This window comes from Oncorhynchus mykiss, chromosome 25 (assembly GCF_057628025.1).
Source record: "Oncorhynchus mykiss isolate SJ-2025 chromosome 25, ASM5762802v1, whole genome shotgun sequence".
Classification (NCBI taxonomy): domain Eukaryota; kingdom Metazoa; phylum Chordata; class Actinopteri; order Salmoniformes; family Salmonidae; genus Oncorhynchus; species Oncorhynchus mykiss.
In genome coordinates this window covers 68,554,128-68,574,516 of record NC_143046.1, presented here as the reverse complement: position 1 = coordinate 68,574,516, position 20,389 = coordinate 68,554,128, and the positions used below count along the sequence as shown (strand labels likewise).

The following is a 20,389-nucleotide window of genomic DNA, read 5'->3' as shown; positions in this document are numbered from 1 at the left end:
CAGACAAGCAGACAAAGGATTACTTTTGTTTGATCAGTTCACTGTGGAAATATGTGTAGTTATGGGGCAGATGAGAGATGAAAAGATCAATTGCATACTCACTTCCTTCTCAAAACCCATTGGATGAGAAAGCCAGGGGTCCCGCCCCTCTTACCTTCTCCAATGAGTTTTGAGGCGGTGGTAAGGTGTATGCAATTGAGATTCTGCCCTTGGTTTCTATAAAGCCAAACTAGGAGATCCTTCCTCTGGGGTGCAAAGCCTTTCATAGGAAAGACACTGGACTCCTCACTGCTGAGGTAGACCAGAACTAAACCACATGTGAGCTAAACTAGCAAATCTCTACCAGAATACTCCAGCAATGACACACCATGTCCTCCCTCCCCTGACGATAGCAGATCTCCCATATGTGTGAGGAGTGGGCGGACTCCTGCTAGGCCTGGGGACCAGAGTACTCCATTCCTCAGATTAGAAGCAGCAGTGCAGCGGCCAGAGGTTCCAGAGGGTGCCGAGAGACAATCTAAACAGCATCATGATTGGAAACGTACTGGGCATTTGGCTTTCATTAGCTACAGACCCCAAACGCTACACTGCAGAGATTGTCCCAACGTCAATACAATGCATGCAAATACATGGTAGAGTGATTATTATTCCACAGTAAAGGAGATCGCAGCAGTACTCAATTTAAATTCCAAAGTCAATTACACAAGTCACAATGTTTCCCTTTTATTTTACAATAAATGTATCATGTAATACAGATGATAAACCATGATTAGCATTTTTTATGTTTTAAAACCAGGTCGAAGTAAGACAGCAGGATAACTTTTCTACGATTGATACCTGAGGTGCAGTCAAGGAGTGTATAGTAAATTCACTCAACACATCAGAGCATTAAGTAACTGAAAATGACATTGTCAGAGAGACCATGTAAACTAATATACACTGCTCAAAAAAATAAAAGGGAACACTTAAACAACACAATGTAACTCCAAGTCAATCACACTTCTGTGAAATCAAACTGTCCACTTAGGAGGCAATACTGATTGACAATACATTTCACATGCTGTTGTGCAAATGGAATAGAACAGGTGGAAATTATAGGCAATTAGCAAGACACCCCCAATAAATGAGTGGTTCTGCAGGTGGTGACCACAGGCCACTTCTCAGTTCCTATGCTTCCTGGCTGTTTTGGTCACTTTTGATTGCTGGCGGTGCTTTCACGCTAGTGGTAGCATGAGACAGAGTCTACAACCCACACAAGTGGCTCAGGTAGTGCAGCTCATCCAGGATGGGACATCAATGCGAGCTGTGGCAAGAAGGTTTGCTGTGTATGTCAGCGTAGTGTCCAGAGCATGGAGGCGCTACCAGGAGACAGGCCAGTACGTCAGGAGACGTGGAGGAGGCCGTAGGAGGGCAACAACCCAGCAGCAGGACCGCTACCTCCGCCTTTGTGCAAGGAGGAGCAGGAAGAGCACTGCCAGAGCCCTGCAAAATGACCTCCAGCAGGCCACAAATGTGCATGTGTCTGCTCAAACGGTCAGAAACAGACTCCATGAGGGTGGTTTGAGGACCCGACATCCACAGGTGGGGCTTGACTGCCATTCGGTACCGAGATGAGATCCTCAGACCCCTTGTGAGACCATATGCTGGTGCGGTTGGCCCTGGGTTCCTCCTAATGCAAGACAATGCTGGACCTCATGTGGCTGGAGTGTGTCAGCAATTCCTGCAAGAGGAAGGCATTGATGCTATGGACTGGCCCGCCCGTTCCCCAGACCTGAATCCAATTGAGCACATCTGGGACATCTTGTCTCGCTCCATCCACTAACGCCACGTTGCACCACAGACTGTCCAGGAGTTGGGGGATGCTTTAGTCCAGGTCTGGGAGGAGATCCCTCAGGAGACCATCCGCCACCTCATCAGGAGCATGCCCAGGCGTTGTAGGGAGGTCATACAGGCACGTGGAGGCCACACACACACTACTGAGCCTCATTTTGACTTGTTTTAAGGACATTACATCAAAGTTGGATCAGCCTGTAGTGTGGTTTTCCACTTTAATTTTGAGTGTGACTCCAAATCCAGACCTCCATGGGTTGATACATTTGATTTCCATTGATAATTTGTGTGATTTTGTTGTCAGCACATTCAACTATGTAAAGAAAAAAAGTATTTAATGAGAATATTTCATTCATTCAGATCTAGGATGTGTTATTTTAGTGTTCCCTTTATTTTTTTGAGCAGTATATTAATTTTCTACAGCACTTTCATTTACGAACAAGAATCTCAGTCTCTAATTTAGGGATCTGGCAGTTCATGGTCTTCCACAGCTTCAAGTGATGCTACTAGTAATGTAGAGTTACAACGGTCCAGGGGTGTCATGCACCCATCATTTTAGAGGGGGCACAAAGTACATGAGGATATGCCTATTTTTCTGCATGGGTTATGTAAGAGGTATGGTATGATGACCTGGTGTCATTTACCGGTTGTCGATTGTAATTTTGATGTGTCATTCTGACTGTTGTATATCACACATCTCGATATGCTGCACTAACATGCCTAGGATATTACACCAGTAGATACGATCACATAGGCACATATGATCATTATCATACGGTGCCAGATTACATTTAAACCAAGTATTTATCTGTCTTGAGCTGTCGGTATCCTCCTGACCGGTGGTGCTTTTTTAAAGAAACTAAATCTGCATCTTTGCCAAAATATTTAAAAGATTGAAAGGAATGTGAGTCTTATTCAGTACATTTAGAAAGTCTAGCAACCTTGCCAGCAGGCATTCCAGCTAAAATGGTTAGATAAGATACTCTAATTTGACTGATAACTAGCTACCAAGCAAATTGTGGTTGGTAGATTGGGAACCCATCTAGCTTGCTAGTTTAAGCTACCTTCATAAAATTGTTATGTGGCTAGTATTACAGCAGAAACAAAATGTATTTTATTTATTCATCAAGGAGTCAATAGGCTACATCACTTGTCAAATTAACTTATTAACATACCACCTGCAAGTCCTACCCATCACTGGCTCTATACTTTGCTCCATGGTTCACCTTGGAAGGAACCACTTACTAGGGAGAATTGGGGTGCCTCTTTGCCTGGTCCACTCAATGTGCCCCCTCTGTAAAATACTGCTGACACATCTTTTTTTAAAGAATTAAGGTAAAACATGGGCTTAAAAATTAAGTTGTCATTAAATTTGACAGATCTGCACATGCCCTTGTGCCCCCTATGAGCATGACGCCTCTGTTGTCTGGTGATTGGCCGGTCTTCAGCATGGTCAGCCCCAATAAAAGAGCTTGGCTCGCTAAAGCATTATGAACGATTTCTTAATCTTGTCAATTAGGGAGTTTAAAAGCAGTTTAAAAATAACAGTATGAATAGAATAACTTCACCGACACTAATACGTCATTCCACATTCAAGATGTATTGTCAACTGTACACATTGTCCAGAAGTAAAAAAGGCAACTCTGAAGCTTTGGAAGCACCATAGCTAAAAGGTACAGTTAACATAAAAACACAAGAGCAGCACTGATTGTATGGGGGTGGTGGGCAGTCGAATGCTTTCAGAGTCTGGGTGAAGTGATGCAGTGATCTTGTGGTCATGGAGTTCTGTTGTGCTGCCTAATAGTATTTCTTTGGCATAATTCTCCCTTTAGGCTCTATGGAGCAGAGCTGTGGGTGGTCTAGTTCTGTGGTCCTGTTCAGGGGTTCTGTGCCCAGGTGACCACGATGACACACAGACTGAGCAGTCCCACAAACAGGCCGAAGATCAGCAGACATACAGCCTGGGGGGGGGGGGGGGGGGGGGGGACATCACTTTAGTATTAAATACAGTATTATATACAAACAACCACAGGTAGTCAATCATTACATTGCCAGATGTTATTGTAGAATAACTATGAGTAGATGGCTATTTAAATTCAATAGTGGTGTTTTCTTGAGTTTCCAGCCATTACAAATAACTATTTTCTATGAGTTGAAGCTAAACAACTCCAGTATGAGGATGAATTGGGGAAGTGTGCACTTACCCCGACAGACTCCAGAGACTTGAGCGGCTGGTTGCTGAGTCGGAGGTAGAAGATCCCCGGGAACACAAACAACAGGCAGGTCGACGTGGTCGAGCCTGGAGGATGCAGAGGCACAGGCGGTAAAAGAACATACAGTACACACACAACATACTTAACACCCAAATCTAACTATAGATTAAAAAGACAGTCACCCTAAACAAGAGAACATCAACCAACCATTTGAAACCCTTTTATCTGATAAGGACCTAACGTATGAATGCAAATGGTACAATAATAATCCCCCCTCCCCTCAAAGAAAACCCCATTAGTTAAATGACTAAACACCTACCCACAACCCCGAACACATTCCTGATGTCAGGGACAAGGATGGCCAGCAGTATCACCACAGTCAGGATCAAGAGAGTGGAGAAGATATGATACACCCAGGAGAGAGGCCTATCTCCACAAAACAGCACTGACATTGCCTTCCGGGCCTTTAGGGCAGACAGCACAGGTTTAGAGCAATCATACAACTGGACTCATTAAAATATGGTACTGTGATTGGATGCAAGTCATAACTTTCTATGGGACAGACATGTACATTCTTGGTCATTTAGCAGATAGAATGTCCCAACTACTCATATGGAAGTATGAGAGTGTAAGTAAACAAGCAGACGCAGAGCAGTAGTCTAAAAGGGGTACAGTACTTACAGGGAAATGGATGAGGGGTACAGTAAGCAGCACAGCCAGCAGGATGGCCAGACGCACAGCCATCACCAAGACATCACGCGGCAGGTACGTGTCATAGCTTATCAAGAGCTCTGAGTCTACGTGGCCTGTCAGAGATATATCAGAGCTTGTCCTAATATTTCTTAATTCCATAACTTTTTAGATGGGTGTATTGTTAGATATTACTGCTAGGAACACAAGCATTGTGCAACACCCGCAATAACATCTGCTAAATATGTGTACACAACCAATAACATTTGATTTGAGTGAAGGACTGGTCAAACATTTTGGAAGGAGGGGGAGACAACATGGATTGAATAGTTTCAACCAGCGCTCTCTCTGTGAGGTGTCACTGTCCGCTTACTGTAGAAGGTGAGGTAGCCAAACAAAGCAGAGATCAGGTAGAGCAGGAAGCTCAGAGAGATGCTAACATTGGTCACATTCTGCATCCTCTTCTTACTGGGCCTAAACACACATCAGGCGAGTGATTGATTATTTCAGTATGCATACATTTGAAAAGGCCCCACAATACATACATGATAACTGCAGAGGCCATGATAATTTCCATAGCAATATGCTGTGAACGTAAACAGGAAATGACTGCCCACAGCCTTGTAGTTTTTCGGAATGCTCTTCAATAGACAGAAACTTGGCACAATGGTATTCAAGAGCAAAAACTTCCTAAAATGGATCTGGTAGAAGTAAATTAATCTACATACATTCATAAATAAAAATGACCGCATTTTCATGAATGACTATATAATTGTAAAGCCAGTTCAAAAAAGCATGGGAGACAATACGGAAGTAAAGCGGAAGTGGATGTCACTTTCACATCCCATGTCCAGAAATATATACATTTAGTGAGGAAGGATGAGGATAAACGGAGGCTGAGGTTATTATGCTCGATTAACAACAAGACAGAGAGCGACCCCATGCAGGCCGAGGGTTGTCGTAAGAACATCGAATACACAGGTATATACAGTATGATGTGTATGGGATGTGTCAGGCAGGGTACTGACCGGTCCATCTCACTGTAGATGGGCAACACGGCAGTGTGGCAGAGGAAGGAGAAAGCCAGGGTGGGGATGGTGTAAGCACTCTGAAACACACACCAATCATTCACCACACTGCAGTCATTTAGGCCTTAGCAGTTTATACGGTAACCCAGGGAGGGGGAGCAGTTTATACGGTAACCCAGGGAGGGGGAGCAGTTTATACGGTAACCCAGGGAGGGGGGAGCAGTTTATACGGTAACCCAGGGAGGGGGGAGCAGTTTATACGGTAACCCAGGGAGGGGGGAGCAGTTTATACGGTAACCAAGGGAGTGGGGAGCGGTTTATACGGTAACCCAGGGAGGGGGGAGCGGTTTATACGGTAACCCAGGGAGGGGGAGCAGTTTATACGGTAACCCAGGGAGGGGGAGCAGTTTATACGGTAACCCAGGGAGGGGGAGCAGTTTATACGGTAACCCAGGGAGGGGGGAGCGGTTTATACGGTAACCCAGGGAGGGGGAGCGGTTTATACGGTAACCCAGGGAGAGGGGAGCGGTTTATACGGTAACCCAGGGGGGGGAGCGGTTTATACGGTAACCTGGGGAGGGGGAGCAGCAGTGTGTGTGTGTGTGTGTGTGCGGATCGAGTAGTTGAAGCAATAATAGTAGACATTACCAGCTAAACTGAAGTGTGGTAATGTCACACAGGTGTTATTCCAAACACTGCACAATCCTGCACTCTTAATGACTGGGAAATGTCACCAGTGACCAACTAAGAACTAGAGACAGACAGTGCCATTTACTGAAGCGCTAAAAGAGCCATAGGACTGCTTCTGCAACTGTCATCATTATACTGCACTGCTTATTGCAGCTTACCAATTATTATATAGCTTCTGTGTGTTTTATGGACTAGATATCCATGGTTGATGAAGACAACTTTTCAACCAATGCATACATACCTTACTGGAGATGACAAAGAGTTTGGGCGTACATTCCGATTCCGAGGAATTGGATACCTGGAAAAATGTTATGAACAGAGAAAATGGAGCAAGGTTAAAGCTATTCCATTCTTTTTTTTCTTTTTTAAAATGAGACCAGTTGTAAACGGTGGCTAAACATGTGAGCGTTGTTGCGGTAGATTAAATTCCAGTCATGGCTGTGGAGAAACGTAAATAGCAGCCACTTAAAAATGGACCCAAAGCCGTGACTGTGTACAAGGAAGCAATAGTGCTGCGCTTATATCCAACAAGGTCAACGGTCACTTCCTTGCACTGGCGAGGTCATAGGTACTTCCTCCCCTCCAGGACTGGCACCAATCACAGTGCAGTGTTCCCTGGTCTTTGTCATACATAACTAGCTCAGTCAGCCACCAAAGCCTCCCATTCAGAAATTCAATCTCCAGGATTGTGTCCTATGGCCTAATCCTATGGCCCTGAACCAGGCCTGCAGTAAAGCTCACAGCCTTCAGGTCAATGTGACCAACAGTATTTGGTGTGTGAGGCCACGGCAGTTTGCATTGTGGTTGTTACCTGGTTGATGCTCAGGGTCACATTGCTTGGGAGGGGGCAAGGGATGGACGATTTCTTGACCACAACCTGGGAAAGAGGCAACAGGTCAGATGGATTATGGAGGAAAAGAAACAAGTATTTTACAAGCATAAGATTTGAACTGAACTCACCACAACTGTAAAGAAGAGAATGAAGAGGAATGCAAGGCTACTGGTGTAGCCCAAGAAACCTAGAGGGTGGAAGGAGAGGAATGGTGATATACACAGCCATCAAAGATTCAGGGGCAAGAGTGCCCGATGACGAGACTAAACCAGGCTACTCACCAATCTTGGGCAGCAGAGCCAGAGGTAGAACCACACACACCGTCATCAGAATCAGCAACGTTTTGCCATCTTCATACCAGGCCCCCCTACAGAGAGATGGTCAGAGAGGATGAAGGGAGAGGGGGAAAGAGAATATTGATAGTTGATATCTTCAGAACCCCCCCCCAGTCTTATGATGAAGACACTAATGGGGAATCTCCCCTGGAACCCCGAACAAAAAAAATGGTCTCCATTTCATGCTCAAATACAGCGAGACAGTCTCATCATGTGGTATACATTAAAGGCTTTAACTCTCACAAACCATAACAATTATGTAATTCACATGCAAACGTTCTGTCAGATGGGGCATGATTTCAGTCGCTGTTTTTTTTTTCCTGAGGGCGAATAATATTTTCCTTTGCTGAGGGATAGCCTTGGCAATTTATTCAGAAAGCGGGTGGTGGGAGAGCGAGGGGGGGGGCAAAGGGGTGACATGTGGAAGGCATGCTGGCTCCGCTGGGGTCGATCGGGATGGGAGTGAGCGGTGGCTCTGGCTGTTGTGTGTTGGGAGGGAAGAGACGCAGTGTGGGGTCATGTGGGAATGGCTCCAGGGCTGTTTATGGGGCTCCCAGTATCAGCAGCACCTGCTCTGACCACATCAACACCAAGTGACTCGTTTGGCAGTTTCACGGCTCCTGGGTTACCATAGTGGCCCAGTCTTCTCTGTCTGCACGGGCTGGACATTCTTTAACAGGATGCCATGTAAACAACCACTCTGACCCAAACGCCTGTCTCAGCTCAAACCTAAACCCTTCCTAGGACAATCAGGTTACACTACTGTTCAGTTCAGAACCTTTCCTCTGCTTCTACCAAAGGGAAGCCCATATCGCCACTGGCTATCTGGAGGATGTGGATCAACCCTGGTTAGATTACTCAATGGAGAGGGGGAAAAAAAGATTGTTGAAATGCCTGTGAAATGTGGTATAACAAGCTGCAGGATGGGACTGAGTTTTGACTAGCTCTGCCAATGAGTCCATCTCCACCAAGTGTTGGAGATTAGCATAAATCTGGTCAATGCAGCAGAAACCCATCCCAGCTGTCCATGACCGTGCCTGGCTTCGTCAGTGGCCTTTAACAAGGGCTCATTGACTTACTGTAGGCAGTACATAATTCACTACAGACACGACTCGAAAGCTCCAAAATAGACTACAACTGACTGCCTTTCACTCTGGGATACCAAGATAAGAGGCTGCAAATGGAAATGCTTTTTAATATAAATCAACTTGGGGTATGCTATTTAATATAAATCAACTGGAGTATTTAACATTTAATGGGCTTCAATATGAGCGTGTTAACATCCCAAAGCCACTCATCAACAGCACAGTTTTGTTTCCCTCAGCACGGCCGTAATTAAAATGGCAAAACTGATATCCCGTTGTATCGCTCTGATTCCAGGGAACATATGCAAGAGATTTGGGGCGAGGGAGTGCCTCTAATACAAAGCAGCTGTGCGGGGAAGAGTCAGATGTTGACGGATTGGGCCGAGACCAGCCACAGCTATCGCTCAGCTCAGTGTGGCTGATAATAAAGTGATAGAAGTTACATTCTAGGCCTTGGACTTCCCTGTGGGCTGTTCTCAGGAGGTAGGGAGGGGAAGGGGTACATCTTCCAGCCAGGCCTCAATGAAGGACAGGACACTGATGGAGTCTGAGGAATGGTTCTCAGTCAGTCAGCGGTACAGTTCCTCCACTGCTGCTCCACGTTCCACAACACCACTGAGGCTTTCCTCCAAGCCCTGCTAGAGAGTGTATTGTGGTTTGGTGACATATTTCCTCCACATTCTTCATGTGATCTTAGCTGAATCTGATGCCTGGCTAGGTATGAGTAGTTCATTCCAGGTTTAGCTGCCTTGTGGTTAGAATCCTTAGTCTTATGTCAGTTATTTGATCCAAATCTGCTCTAAATGGCATTTTACCTGTGTCAGTAAAATGTGATTAATGCACCATATGGACAGAAATAACTGTTAGTTATAAGGCAGATAAAACCACAGGAGGAATGTCTTGGTAACTAGTTTGTTTGTTTGAATAAAAGCTCATTTGAATTGAAAATGCAGGAAGTGTATGCATACCCAGAGGTCTCTGGGCTCAGGAAGCTGGCAATGGCTGCAGGAAGCTCTGTTTTCAAGATGAACATGTATGACGACATGGCTGGGGAGGAATATCAGAGACGCTCATTATAGTTAAAACCACATTGTTCACACACGAGCAAATAGTCAAATATGCTGTTCCAACCAAACACAGGTCAGACAAAGGTTAAGAATATTAGTCCACATCTCTCCAAGCTGACAGAGGTGGGGCAGCAGACTCCGGGGATCACCCAGCTAAGCCCAAATTACAGATACTATGCAGATGTTTCCACTGCAGAAGCCCCGTCAGGGCAGCAAGAATGGAGAGGGAAGGAATACTAACAATAATGATCCCTGACACTAATCCAGGTATTTCTCCTCCTCCCTCCTGCTTCCTAGGAAACAGGATATTGTATGAGTTTCATGAGCCGCCCCCCTCCCTCCCACCCAAACTCTTCTGACAGCCAATCATAGGCCAGACTTTAGGTCACTTCCTGTGGGTCAGACTGCCCACCCCTAATATGAGAGAGCGGGACAGAGGGAGCAAATGACGTGAGGTGAGAAGTGCTTAGGTCAGGGTAAGTGAGAGTGTTAGTCAGTTGCTATGGTTAAGGGAGGCAGCGTTATGGGTATTAGATTGGGGAACGAGGGAGGGCCAGGGCCAGCTGCCTGGACCACACTGCCCTGGGGCTGGACTTCCTGTCTCCTTTAAACTAAACTAACCTGTACCCTTATCCCTACTGATCCACTAATTGTTTTCATTAGAAAACGCTTCCAACACTACTGCCCACACAGACAGCCACACGTACAGATAATCATTAGGCGCCTATCTTGGACTCGCACAGATGAAATTTTCTCATAGGATTTGAGGTAACCCCAGCATCAGATGCCAACTTGTCTCTGCCCTGGCCTTGATGAAGTGCAGTTACAGTGTTGGCATGCTTTACTATGGGGGTGCCAGGAATCTCCCTTCCTCAGACATAATAGCCCAGTGGTATGGCTACAGTGTGGGATATTCCTTACTCACACGCTCAGTTCAGCTTACAGACACTATGGTAAATACAGTACATAACACCTAGTCTGGAGTTTAGTCTGACGTATGGACCACAGTGGGAAGGTGTATTTAGCACAAGACAGAGGCACTTTCATTTCATTAAGCTAGTGGGCGGGGGTCAGAGAGTCCTAGGCCAGTGGTTCCCAACCCTTTCAGTTACTGTACCACCAACTGAATTTTACTCTGCCTGGAGTACCCCTGAAGTACCCCCTCATGTATACTTTACCAGTAGGCCTATGATCTCATGAGTCTTCTCAAGTACCCCCGTGGATAGGCCAAGTACCCCTAGTTGGGAGCCACTGCCGTAGGCCATGTAGTAATTAAGGTCGATAGGCCCATCAGCTTTTGGCAGGGTAGATAAGTGTTTACCCAGAGTGAGCTAATTGCACCCCTTACAAAAGGACAGACACGGGGGGGGGGGGGGGGGGCATGGCAGTGCATAGGCCCTCTCTCAAGGACTGCCCCATGCTGGGACAACCACAAACATTTTAAACGGCACTGCAATAATAATCCACTCAGCCCTGTTGCTAATGACTGGGCAAGAGAGAGCACCTAGGCTCCCATCTGTGTGAGAAGTAGTGCTGAGGAAGGGAGGGGGAGGTACAAGTGGGGGCTCCCATTAGGTCTCATCACTGAGGGGTGGGACTATGAGGGTCACCATCTGAGATCAATTAGTGCGTTTCAGACCCATATGGAAGGGGCCAGAGGAGACAGTGCCTTGAGGTTAAAGGTTATCAGGGACTCGGGCCAATGGCCACACCAGGAAGGGTTGTGGTGCAGGGCCCTTTGGTTTCCAGCAGGAGGCCCAGTAAGACTGCAGTACACATGAGTCAAATGAACAGTTTATTTACTATTATTTCATTTGACATTTACTGAACTAGGCAAGTCAGTTAAGAACAAATTCTTATTTACAATGACTGTCATTGATGCCTCTTGCACCGAGATGTTTTAAATTTATTTAATTTCACCTTTATTTAACCAGATAGGCTAGTTGAGAACAAGTTCTCATTTGCAACTGCGACCTGGCCAAGATAAAGCGTAGCAATTCGACACATACAACAACACAGACTTACACATAGAATAAACAAAACATACAGTCAATAATACAGTAGAACAAAAGAAAGTCTATATACAGTTAGTGCAAATGAGGTAAATTAAGGAAATAAATAGGCCATGGTGGCGAAGTAATTATAATATAGCAATTAAACACTGGAATGGTAGATCGGCAGAAGATGAATGTGCAGGTAGAGATACTGGGGTGCAAAGGAACAAAATAAATAAATAAATAAATACCAGTATGAGGTAGGTAGATAGATGGGCTGTTTACAGATAGAGCAGTTTACAGATCACTGCACCTGTACTTAGCCTGACAGCTGGTGCTTAAAGCTAGTGAGGGAGATGTGAGTCTCCAGCTTCAGAGATTTTTGCAATTCGTTCCAGTCATGGGCAGCAGAGAACTGGAAGGAAAGACGACCAAAGGAGGAATTGGCTTTGGGGGTGACCAGTGAGATATACCTGCTGGAGCGAGTGCTACGAGTGGGTGCTGCTATGGTGACCAGTGAGCTGAGATAAGGTGGGGCTTTACCTAGCAGAAACTTGTAGATTACCTGTAGCCAGTGGGTTTGGCGACGAGTATGAAGCGAGGGCCAACCAACGAGAGTGTACAGGTCGCAATGGTGGGTAGTGTATGGGGCTTTGGTGACAAAACGGATGGCACTGTGATAGACTGCATCCAGTTTGTTGAGTAGAGTGTTGGAGGCTATTTTATAGATGACATCACCGAAGTCGAGGATCGGTAGGATGGTCAGTTTTACGAGGGTATGTTGGCAGCATGAGTGAAGGATGCTTTGTTGCGATATAGGAAGCCGATTCTAGATTTAATTTTGGATTGGAGATGCTTAATGTGAGTCTGGAATGAGAGTTTACAGTCTAACCAGACACCTAGATATTTGTAGTTGTCCACGTATTCCAAGTCAGAGCAGTCCAAAGTAGTGATGCTGGACGGGCGAGCAGGTGCGGGCAGTGATCGGATGAATAGCATGCATTTAGTTTTACTTGCGTTTAAGAGCAGTTGGAGGTCACTGAAGGAGAGTTGTATGGCATTGAAGCTCGTCTGGAGGTTAGTTAACACAGTGTCCAAGGAGGGGTCAGAGGTATACAGAATGGTGTCGTCTGCGTAGAGGTGGATCAGAGAATCACCAGCAGCAAGAGCAGCATCATTGATGTATACAGAAAAGAGTCGGCCCGAGAATTGAACCCTGTGGCACACCCATAGAGACTGTCAGAGGTCCAGACAACAGGCCCTCCGATTTGACACACTGAACTCTATCAGTGAAGTAGTTGGTAAACCAGGCAAGGCAATCATTTGAGGAACCAAGGCTGTCGAGTCTGCCAATAAGAATGTTGTGATTGACAGAGTCGAAAGCCTTGGCCAGGTCGAGATGCTGTGCCTTAGACCGCTGCGCCACTCAGGAGCCCTAAAAGGAGTGGAGATGCCGTGGATTGAACCCAGAACCTCATACAGTTACAGGAAACATGTCCAGCGTTACAACCTCCTCACTCCCGCCAGTGACACATGATACTGTGACATCATTGAGGCTAAACCAGGTCTGCCTCACCGTAAGATGTTACTTCTCAATGGTGCTACCTCATTTCAAATGTTAAAACTGCAGGATGCAGAATTGAGGAACTTAAGAGCAAAGAAACAAAGCTGACCTTACCTCCAATGTTTTGGATGAGAATACTGACTCCAACAAGTACCTACAAATAATTTAAAAGGGGGTTACTTGAATGATAGATTATTTCCTACGCAGGTACAAAAGTGAAATATCAGAGTTCATAACATTCCACAACTGTGTAGTACTATACTAGGCATACAAGTCAAGCTTCATGTCTTACTTCCTCCTTGATGGAAACAGTGAATAATATTTATTTGTGACTTATGATTTGTTATTCGGACTCACTTTGCCTGGCTTCTGCAAGGCTCTGCCGCCTAGGTCTTCATATGAGGTGATACCTATGGGTGACAGAAACCCATCAATCCATCATAAACAAACAGTGTACATTCTCTACAGTTCACACCTAATCTTAAACAGGAACTATATGGAAGTGTGCTATAATTCTAGTTCCCATTGACATCTCATCTAAACCAACTCTCAGGAGACAATACTGGTAGTAACATACTCAAGATGACTGAATTAGAGGTGTGCCATCACCTGACTGATCATGTGGGTTTATTTTAGCTCGTCTAAGAGATAAGATGGAATGATCTAGATTGACATTATTACATTGTCAGCCTAATCATGCTATATCATACAGACGTTTGACATGAGATCTGAAGGCCAGCTCACCGGTTTGATCACACAGCTTCAGTAGGAGGTGTATAGAGTAAGCTGCCAGACTGGACACTAGCAGCAAGAGGATACTGCAGACATGGAGCCACATTCACATCACAGTGACATACATAGAGATACAGTTGTAGAGATTGTATGGGAAAGCTGAGCACACAAAGGATTTAAGAGGCAGCGCAATTTCTTCTTAAAAATATGCCTGGATGTGTCCTACTCACCAAAAGCCCACTATGCCTGTGTTGGCCATAGCGTAGGCCAGGCCCAGGATGCCACTGCCCATGATGGCATTCATCAGGTTGAAGACCGAGGAGGTAAAGGAGGCCCCTTTAGCCCTTGGCTCCTCTGCTCTCTGGAGGGGTAGCGGAAGAGCGAGAGGGGGACATAAGGAGAGCTCAGTCAATCACAAATCAATATACAACTCACTACACAATAGCTTACTTTTACTTGAAAGCACCATTTCTGATACAAAACATAATCAAGAAAGGGACACACGGACTGACTACTACTTAGGGGAAACCCTTCTGAGATACACTGGTGTAATGGTGATGAGGATCACTGCCCTATAATGAAATGTAGGATGTGGGAATGGAATGAGGGATGAGTGGATTTGAGCTGCCTGAGCTGTGTATATTAAGGGTGATGCCTGGCTCGGCATGGCCTCTCTATTAGGGAGTACCCTGGAGAGATCCAGCCACAACCCTGGGTGTCAGTGTCACAGCAAACAGGAGTATGAGTCTGGATTAACATACATGTTTTTGGAGCTGATATAGCCAAGGTTACAGCAGTGGTGGACAGGAAGTGCACTATAATTACATAAAATCAAATGTTACTGGTCACGTGTTTAGCAGATGTTATTGCGGGTGTAGCAAAATGCTTGAGTATCTAGCTCCGACAGTAAAGTAATATCTGACCATTTCACAACATACAACACACACAAATCTAAGTAAAGGAATGGGATTAAGAAAATATAAATATTTGGACAAGCAATGTCAGAGCGGCATAGACTAAAATACAGTAGAATACAGAATACATCATATACATATGAGATGAGTAAGGCAAAATATGAACACATTATTAAAAAGTGACTAGAGGGCTAAACATGAGGCGATATAGGTGCTAGCAGAGAAGCCGTAGTAAAATGTCTGAGGTGCTCCAATTCCCGTGTAAGTTAATTTGTTTCACAGCAATCAATCACCATAATGAGTAACCAGTCCAATCAATCATTTTAAAGACTAGTGTTGCAATGCTTGACCTTATTAGGGGACATTATTTTCTTTGTCATGAACTCTAAGGTTCACTTTACAGTGGGATGTGTGAAGATGCCAAATTTAACAGACAAAAAATGCCAAAGAAATATGTAGCCTACCATCTGCTGGCTCAAGAAGAATAACTTTTAACAAATCATTCTAATGGGATGTGTTCAGTACCTCCCTGGGGCCAAATCATTGTGAAATGTGGACTTTGCAATGCCAAACAGCCTGAGAAGAGAATGTGCATGATTTCCAAAGTGCTGAGGGAGACAATGCAAGTGAACTAAAGTGTCATGTGAGATAGAATTGTACAGATTGAGCATGTGACTCATGTTCACTAGCTGGGTCCTGCCTTCTATTTGACCGTTTCACTTTCTAACATAATATAGACTCCCTACTAGAGACCAGTTGTAGTAGGCTAGATTGGGATTGTAAACCGGTTGCCAAAAGTAACGTTACTGAAACTCAGACTGCCATTGTCTGAGTAAGCACAAGGTTATTTAACGTATGCCTCTTAATTCCCGGCTAGAGCGGAGTGCTTACTTACATTTCCCAGGAGAGGGTTGGTCTCGCAGCCCATGTCATCCGCAGCGGCCCAATGGTCAGAGTGGACGGTGGTGCCTTCCCCATTGATACTCATGTCTCCAGGTGACTTACCCAAGAGCAAGGCGTTAGTATAATGTTACTTTCAACAACCAATACAATAGGTACCTCATCTGTGCAGTTTGTGGTGGCTGTTCACGGCAAACGCTTCCTTTAACCAACAAAATATGCTCCACTATTAGAAACGTTCTAGCTGTGTGTGCAACTTCTGACAGTTGATTTGAGTTGGTCATATGACATGAAAACGCTTCCGCATGTATTCGTCGCCTTTATAGGTCGCACAACATTTTTATCAAATCAGAGATCGACAGTTCCATCTGACGAATCATGTGGCTGCAAACAAGTCCACTAATGATGACATAAACATGTGCGCGTTATGCAGAGCCGATATTGAGGTGATGAATGCGTTTCAATGTTTACATTTGTACTGAATAAAGTAATCTTTCCATGCAATATCAAGCAGTAATCGTTCAGTGTTGTGTGTCAATTATCCGCTTTTTATTTTACGTATATTGTCTGTTTTTCATTTTCCTAATGTAGATGCTTAGGGCAGGTAATATTTCAAAGAGACCTCTTCTACGATTTGTCATTGCAGGAGTATTCCTAGAATATTCTCACTACTACAAATTTAAAACAGCTTGCAATCCCGCTATCGATATCGGACCCAGTGTTCTGCGGTCCCGAGCATCAACTTGTCCTGTGAGTTCCATAATCAGATGCCTGTGCAGCAACAATACAGCGCGATGGAGCCCAGCCTATACACAGCTCCTCCAGAGGTCCGAGGTCTGACTTGTTTGGATAAAGAAGCCTTTGCCCAGACAGTTGTTGTCCCAGCCCTGTGTGTGACAAAATAAGTCCTGAATAAATTGGTAAAGAGCCCGAAAGAAATAGCCCTCCAGCGCCCAGGCATGTTAAAGCGTTTTTGGCGGTCGAAGGCAGCGATAATGACAGGCTCTTGCTGCTGTACCCTGCCAGTGTCTCCTCACCCAACTCATTCAGCGACGCAGAGGCCGAGGTGTTGCGGTCATTTGGAGTACCTCAAGAGCTACAGCTGCAACAAGCTACGGCTGACCTATGATAACCTGAAGAGTGAGGAGGTTCTGTGCACTCTGCTTCCAGAGGGACAGGATTTCACTCAGGGTTTAGTCGAGTGGGTCACATTGCACATATGAACCTGCGGGAGCACCAGCTTCCCTACAGAAACCTCATAGGTGAGAGTGCCACAAACATACTGTACTGCATCACAATATAAGTAGTACTATCTGTCAGAAGACAGACACAAGCATGGGTATCAGAGATGCTGTTGACAGGTCATTGTGTATTTTACAAGTGATGCTTTCTTCAATCCCTGACCACCCTCCCAAGATTGTGTTTCCTGAGTGGTCAATTAGCTACCGATGAAATACATTAAGTGCGTGTGTGAGGAAAACGATAGTGCTGATTCATTTTGTTTTACTGGCATGATGCTGTCTGCTGTTGCAAATCAATTTCCAGGCCAAGTCATAATGGATAAGAACCCTTGGGTGACCTGTGTGGTCAATAAGACCAACACCATCGACTCCACCTACCGCTTCTTCAAGATGGTGATGGTTGGAGAGGAGAATATGGTGGCCAAAGTAAGTCCAATGAAATTGTGATTTTGATTAAACATAGTTTGTCATGAAATCAGAGGCATGTGCATTGCATTCATTCCTTATCTTCGCTCTCCCTCTGCTATAGGTGCGTGAGAACGGTGTGACATATGAGTTTGATTTCTCCTGTGTGTATTGGAACTGTCAGGGGTTCACATAGGGGTCATGATCAGGGCTGTACCAAATGTTTGATGTATTATAATAATTGATTATGCTTATGTTATCTCCACCCGGCATAGCCAGAAGAGGACTGGCCACCCCTCATAGACTGGTTCCTCTAGGTTTCTTCCTAGGTTTTGGCCTTTTTAGGGAGTTTTTTCTAGCCACCATGCTTCTACACCTGCATTGCTTGCTGTTTGGGGTTTTAGGCTGGGTTTCTGTACAGCACTTTGAGATATCAGCTGATGTAAGAAGGGCTAAATAAATACATTTGATGTTGTATTAATAGAAGGGGAGGAGGGGAGGGGTTATAAGACCCCTGTCTGCCTGCCTGCTGAAGGGGACAGCCAGTGTGTGTACATGTGATGTGAAACTGCCGCAAGTGCACTGCTATGTGTTCTCTAAGGAGTAAAACCCTCAGAGAGACATGGTGGAAAGGGCCTCAGCCAGCCTGGGGTTGTCCCTAGAGGGGCGGTGCTCTGTGCATCTGGTGAGGAATGTTGCCCCCAATAAGGAGATGATGTCTGTGACCTTCACTATCCCCAAAGAGGTGCTCTTCAGCAGTAAGAATACACACAGGCAGGTGAGCTTTCATTCACACAGTACTCACACATGCATGATTCATTCACTCTGAAAAACTGAAAATGAAAATACTCTTTCTCCTCTCCTCAGAAACCATAGAAGAACCAGCGCCAAAGAGACAGAAGTCTGGGGAGACGAAAGATTGAATATATTTGACCAAGGAAGTCATTCTGAGACATTAAAATTATACATTTCGTTTTTGATCTGTGAATGGTGTTCACATTTTAATTTTAAAGTGTCAATGAGGCAGTCATGATCTAAATCATGGTAACGTCTTGACTGGTCCATTATCCTGGTCAAACAATAAGGCATTGTTTCAAAAGCTTTATTATCCAACAAACGACATGGTTCAGACCACAACTGGCTTGTTTTTTAAATATTTATTTTAATAAAAATGAAAATAAGATCATACAAAAATAGCAACATATACATCCTGGTCTGACTTTAGACCACCATCCATAGCGGTCTATGGCTCCCTCCCCAATGTAGAGCAGGGTGGTGATTTGAGTCCTTAGACAAGAGTTTATATTGACAGCCTCATATTTCTGAGCTCCTCTCTGTTTTTGAGGAGTCAACCCAGTGGATGGAAGAGCCCACTGAAGGCATCCTGGATGGCTCGATGACACGCCAGTCCTGAGTTGTATCCTCCAGCCATGTCCTGGGGCTGGGCAGTACGCACGTGGTTCAAATACCTACCAACAGAAAGAGAGAAGAACCATACCAGTAAAAAATATAATTTTGTAACAAAGCAGTGTCAGCACCTACAGTGCATTTGGAAAGTATTCTGACCCCTTGAATTCTTCCACATTTTGTTACGTTACAGTCCGATACTAAAATGTATTAAATGCATTTTTTCCCCTCATTATTTTACACACAATAACCCATAATGACAAAGGGAAAACAGGTTTTTAGACATTTTTACAAATGTATTAAAATTTTTAAAAACATCTACAGTGCCTTGCGAAAGTATTCGGCCCCCTTGAACTTTGCGACCTTTTGCCACATTTCAGGCTTCAAACATAAAGATATAAAACTGTATTTTTTTGTGAAGAATCAACAACAAGTGGGACACAATCATGAAGTGGAACGATATTTATTGGATATTTCAAACTTTTTTAACAAATCAAAAACTGAAAAATTGGGCATGCAAAATTATTCAGCTTCTTTACTTTCAGTGCAGCAAACTCTCTCCAGAAGTTCAGTGAGGATCTCTGAATGATCCAATGTTGACCTAAATGACTAATGATGATAAATACAATCCACCTGTGTGTAATCAAGTCTCCGTATAAATGCACCTGCACTGTGATAGTCTCAGAGGTCCGTTAAAAGCGCAGAGAGCATCATGAAGAACAAGGAACACACCAGGCAGGTCCGAGATACTGTTGTGAAGAAGTTTAAAGCCGGATTTGGATACAAAAATATTTCCCAAGCTTTAAACATCCCAAGGAGCACTGTGCAAGCGCTAATATTGAAATGGAAGGAGTATCAGACCACTGCAAATCTACCAAGACCTGGCCGTCCCTCTAAACTTTCAGCTCATACAAGGAGAAGACTGATCAGAGATGCAGCCAAGAGGCCCATGATCACTCTGGATGAACTGCAGAGATCTACAGCTGAGGTGGGAGACTCTGACCATAGGACAACAATCAGTCGTATATTGCACAAATCTGGCCTTTATGGAAGAGTGGCAAGAAGAAAGCCATTTCTTAAAGATATCCATAAAAAGTGTCGTTTAAAGTTTGCCACAAGCCACCTGGGAGACACACCAAACATGTGGAAGAAGGTGCTCTGGTCAGATGAAACCAAAATTGAACTTTTTGGCAACAATGCAAAACGTTATGTTTGGCGTAAAAGCACACCATCCCCACTGTCAAACATGGTGGTGGCAGCATCATGGTTTGGGCCTGCTTTTCTTCAGCAGGGACAGGGAAGATGGTTCAAATTGATGGGAAGATGGATGGAGCCAAATACAGGACCATTCTGGAAGAAAACCTGATGGAGTCTGCAAAAGACCTGAGACTGGGACGGAGATTTGTCTTCCAACAAGACAATGATCCAAAACATAAAGCAAAATCTACAATGGAATGGTTCA

General features: G+C 44.7%; 2 protein-coding genes and 1 pseudogene across 5 annotated transcripts in view; 1 reads left to right on the top strand and 2 right to left on the bottom strand.

The window, feature by feature from the left end:
- Nucleotides 1-2,200: 2,200 nt before the first annotated feature.
- slc38a6 (solute carrier family 38 member 6) lies at nt 2,201-16,203 on the bottom strand. Of its 2 annotated transcripts, XM_021584961.3 has the most exons (16): nt 15,870-16,203; nt 14,291-14,421; nt 14,073-14,146; nt 13,686-13,738; nt 13,443-13,482; nt 9,672-9,750; nt 7,565-7,650; nt 7,412-7,470; nt 7,263-7,328; nt 6,693-6,749; nt 5,762-5,841; nt 5,107-5,207; nt 4,725-4,849; nt 4,363-4,507; nt 4,035-4,129; nt 2,201-3,791 (listed from the first exon to the last, which is right to left on the bottom strand). In XM_021584961.3, the coding sequence occupies exons 1-16, from the start codon at nt 15,960-15,962 to the stop codon at nt 3,708-3,710; spliced, it is 1,368 nt and encodes a 455-aa protein (XP_021440636.1). In that variant the 5' UTR covers nt 15,963-16,203; the 3' UTR covers nt 2,201-3,707. The 2 variants fall into 2 exon arrangements, 1 of the variants encoding a protein (XP_021440636.1); XR_016491989.1 differs by lacking the exon at nt 5,762-5,841.
- LOC118944370 (tRNA (guanine(37)-N(1))-methyltransferase-like) lies at nt 15,961-18,443 on the top strand (annotated as a pseudogene).
- Nucleotides 18,444-18,662: 219 nt separating this feature from the next.
- Nucleotides 18,663-20,389, bottom strand: part of mnat1 (MNAT1 component of CDK activating kinase) — a 55,215-nt gene continuing 53,488 nt past the window's right edge. For all 3 annotated transcript variants that reach the window (XM_021584958.3, XM_021584959.3, XM_090220841.1), the window contains exon 9: nt 18,663-18,989. In XM_021584958.3, coding sequence (XP_021440633.1) covers nt 18,869-18,989 — 121 coding nt within the window. In that variant the 3' untranslated portion in view covers nt 18,663-18,868. The remainder of the gene's footprint in view (nt 18,990-20,389) is intronic.

Bases quoted from the DNA above. Each gene is read 5' to 3' on its own strand.
- slc38a6 (XM_021584961.3), bottom strand. From the start codon at position 15,962: ATGAGTATCAATGGGGAAGGCACCACCGTCCACTCTGACCATTGGGCC. The intron at 14,422-15,869 runs GTAAGTAAGCAC...CTACCCCTCCAG, and splicing joins CCAACCCTCTCCTGGGAAAT to AGAGCAGAGGAGCCAAGGGC. The intron at 7,471-7,564 runs GTGAGTAGCCTG...TCCACCCTCTAG, and splicing joins GGCTCTGCTGCCCAAGATTG to GTTTCTTGGGCTACACCAGT.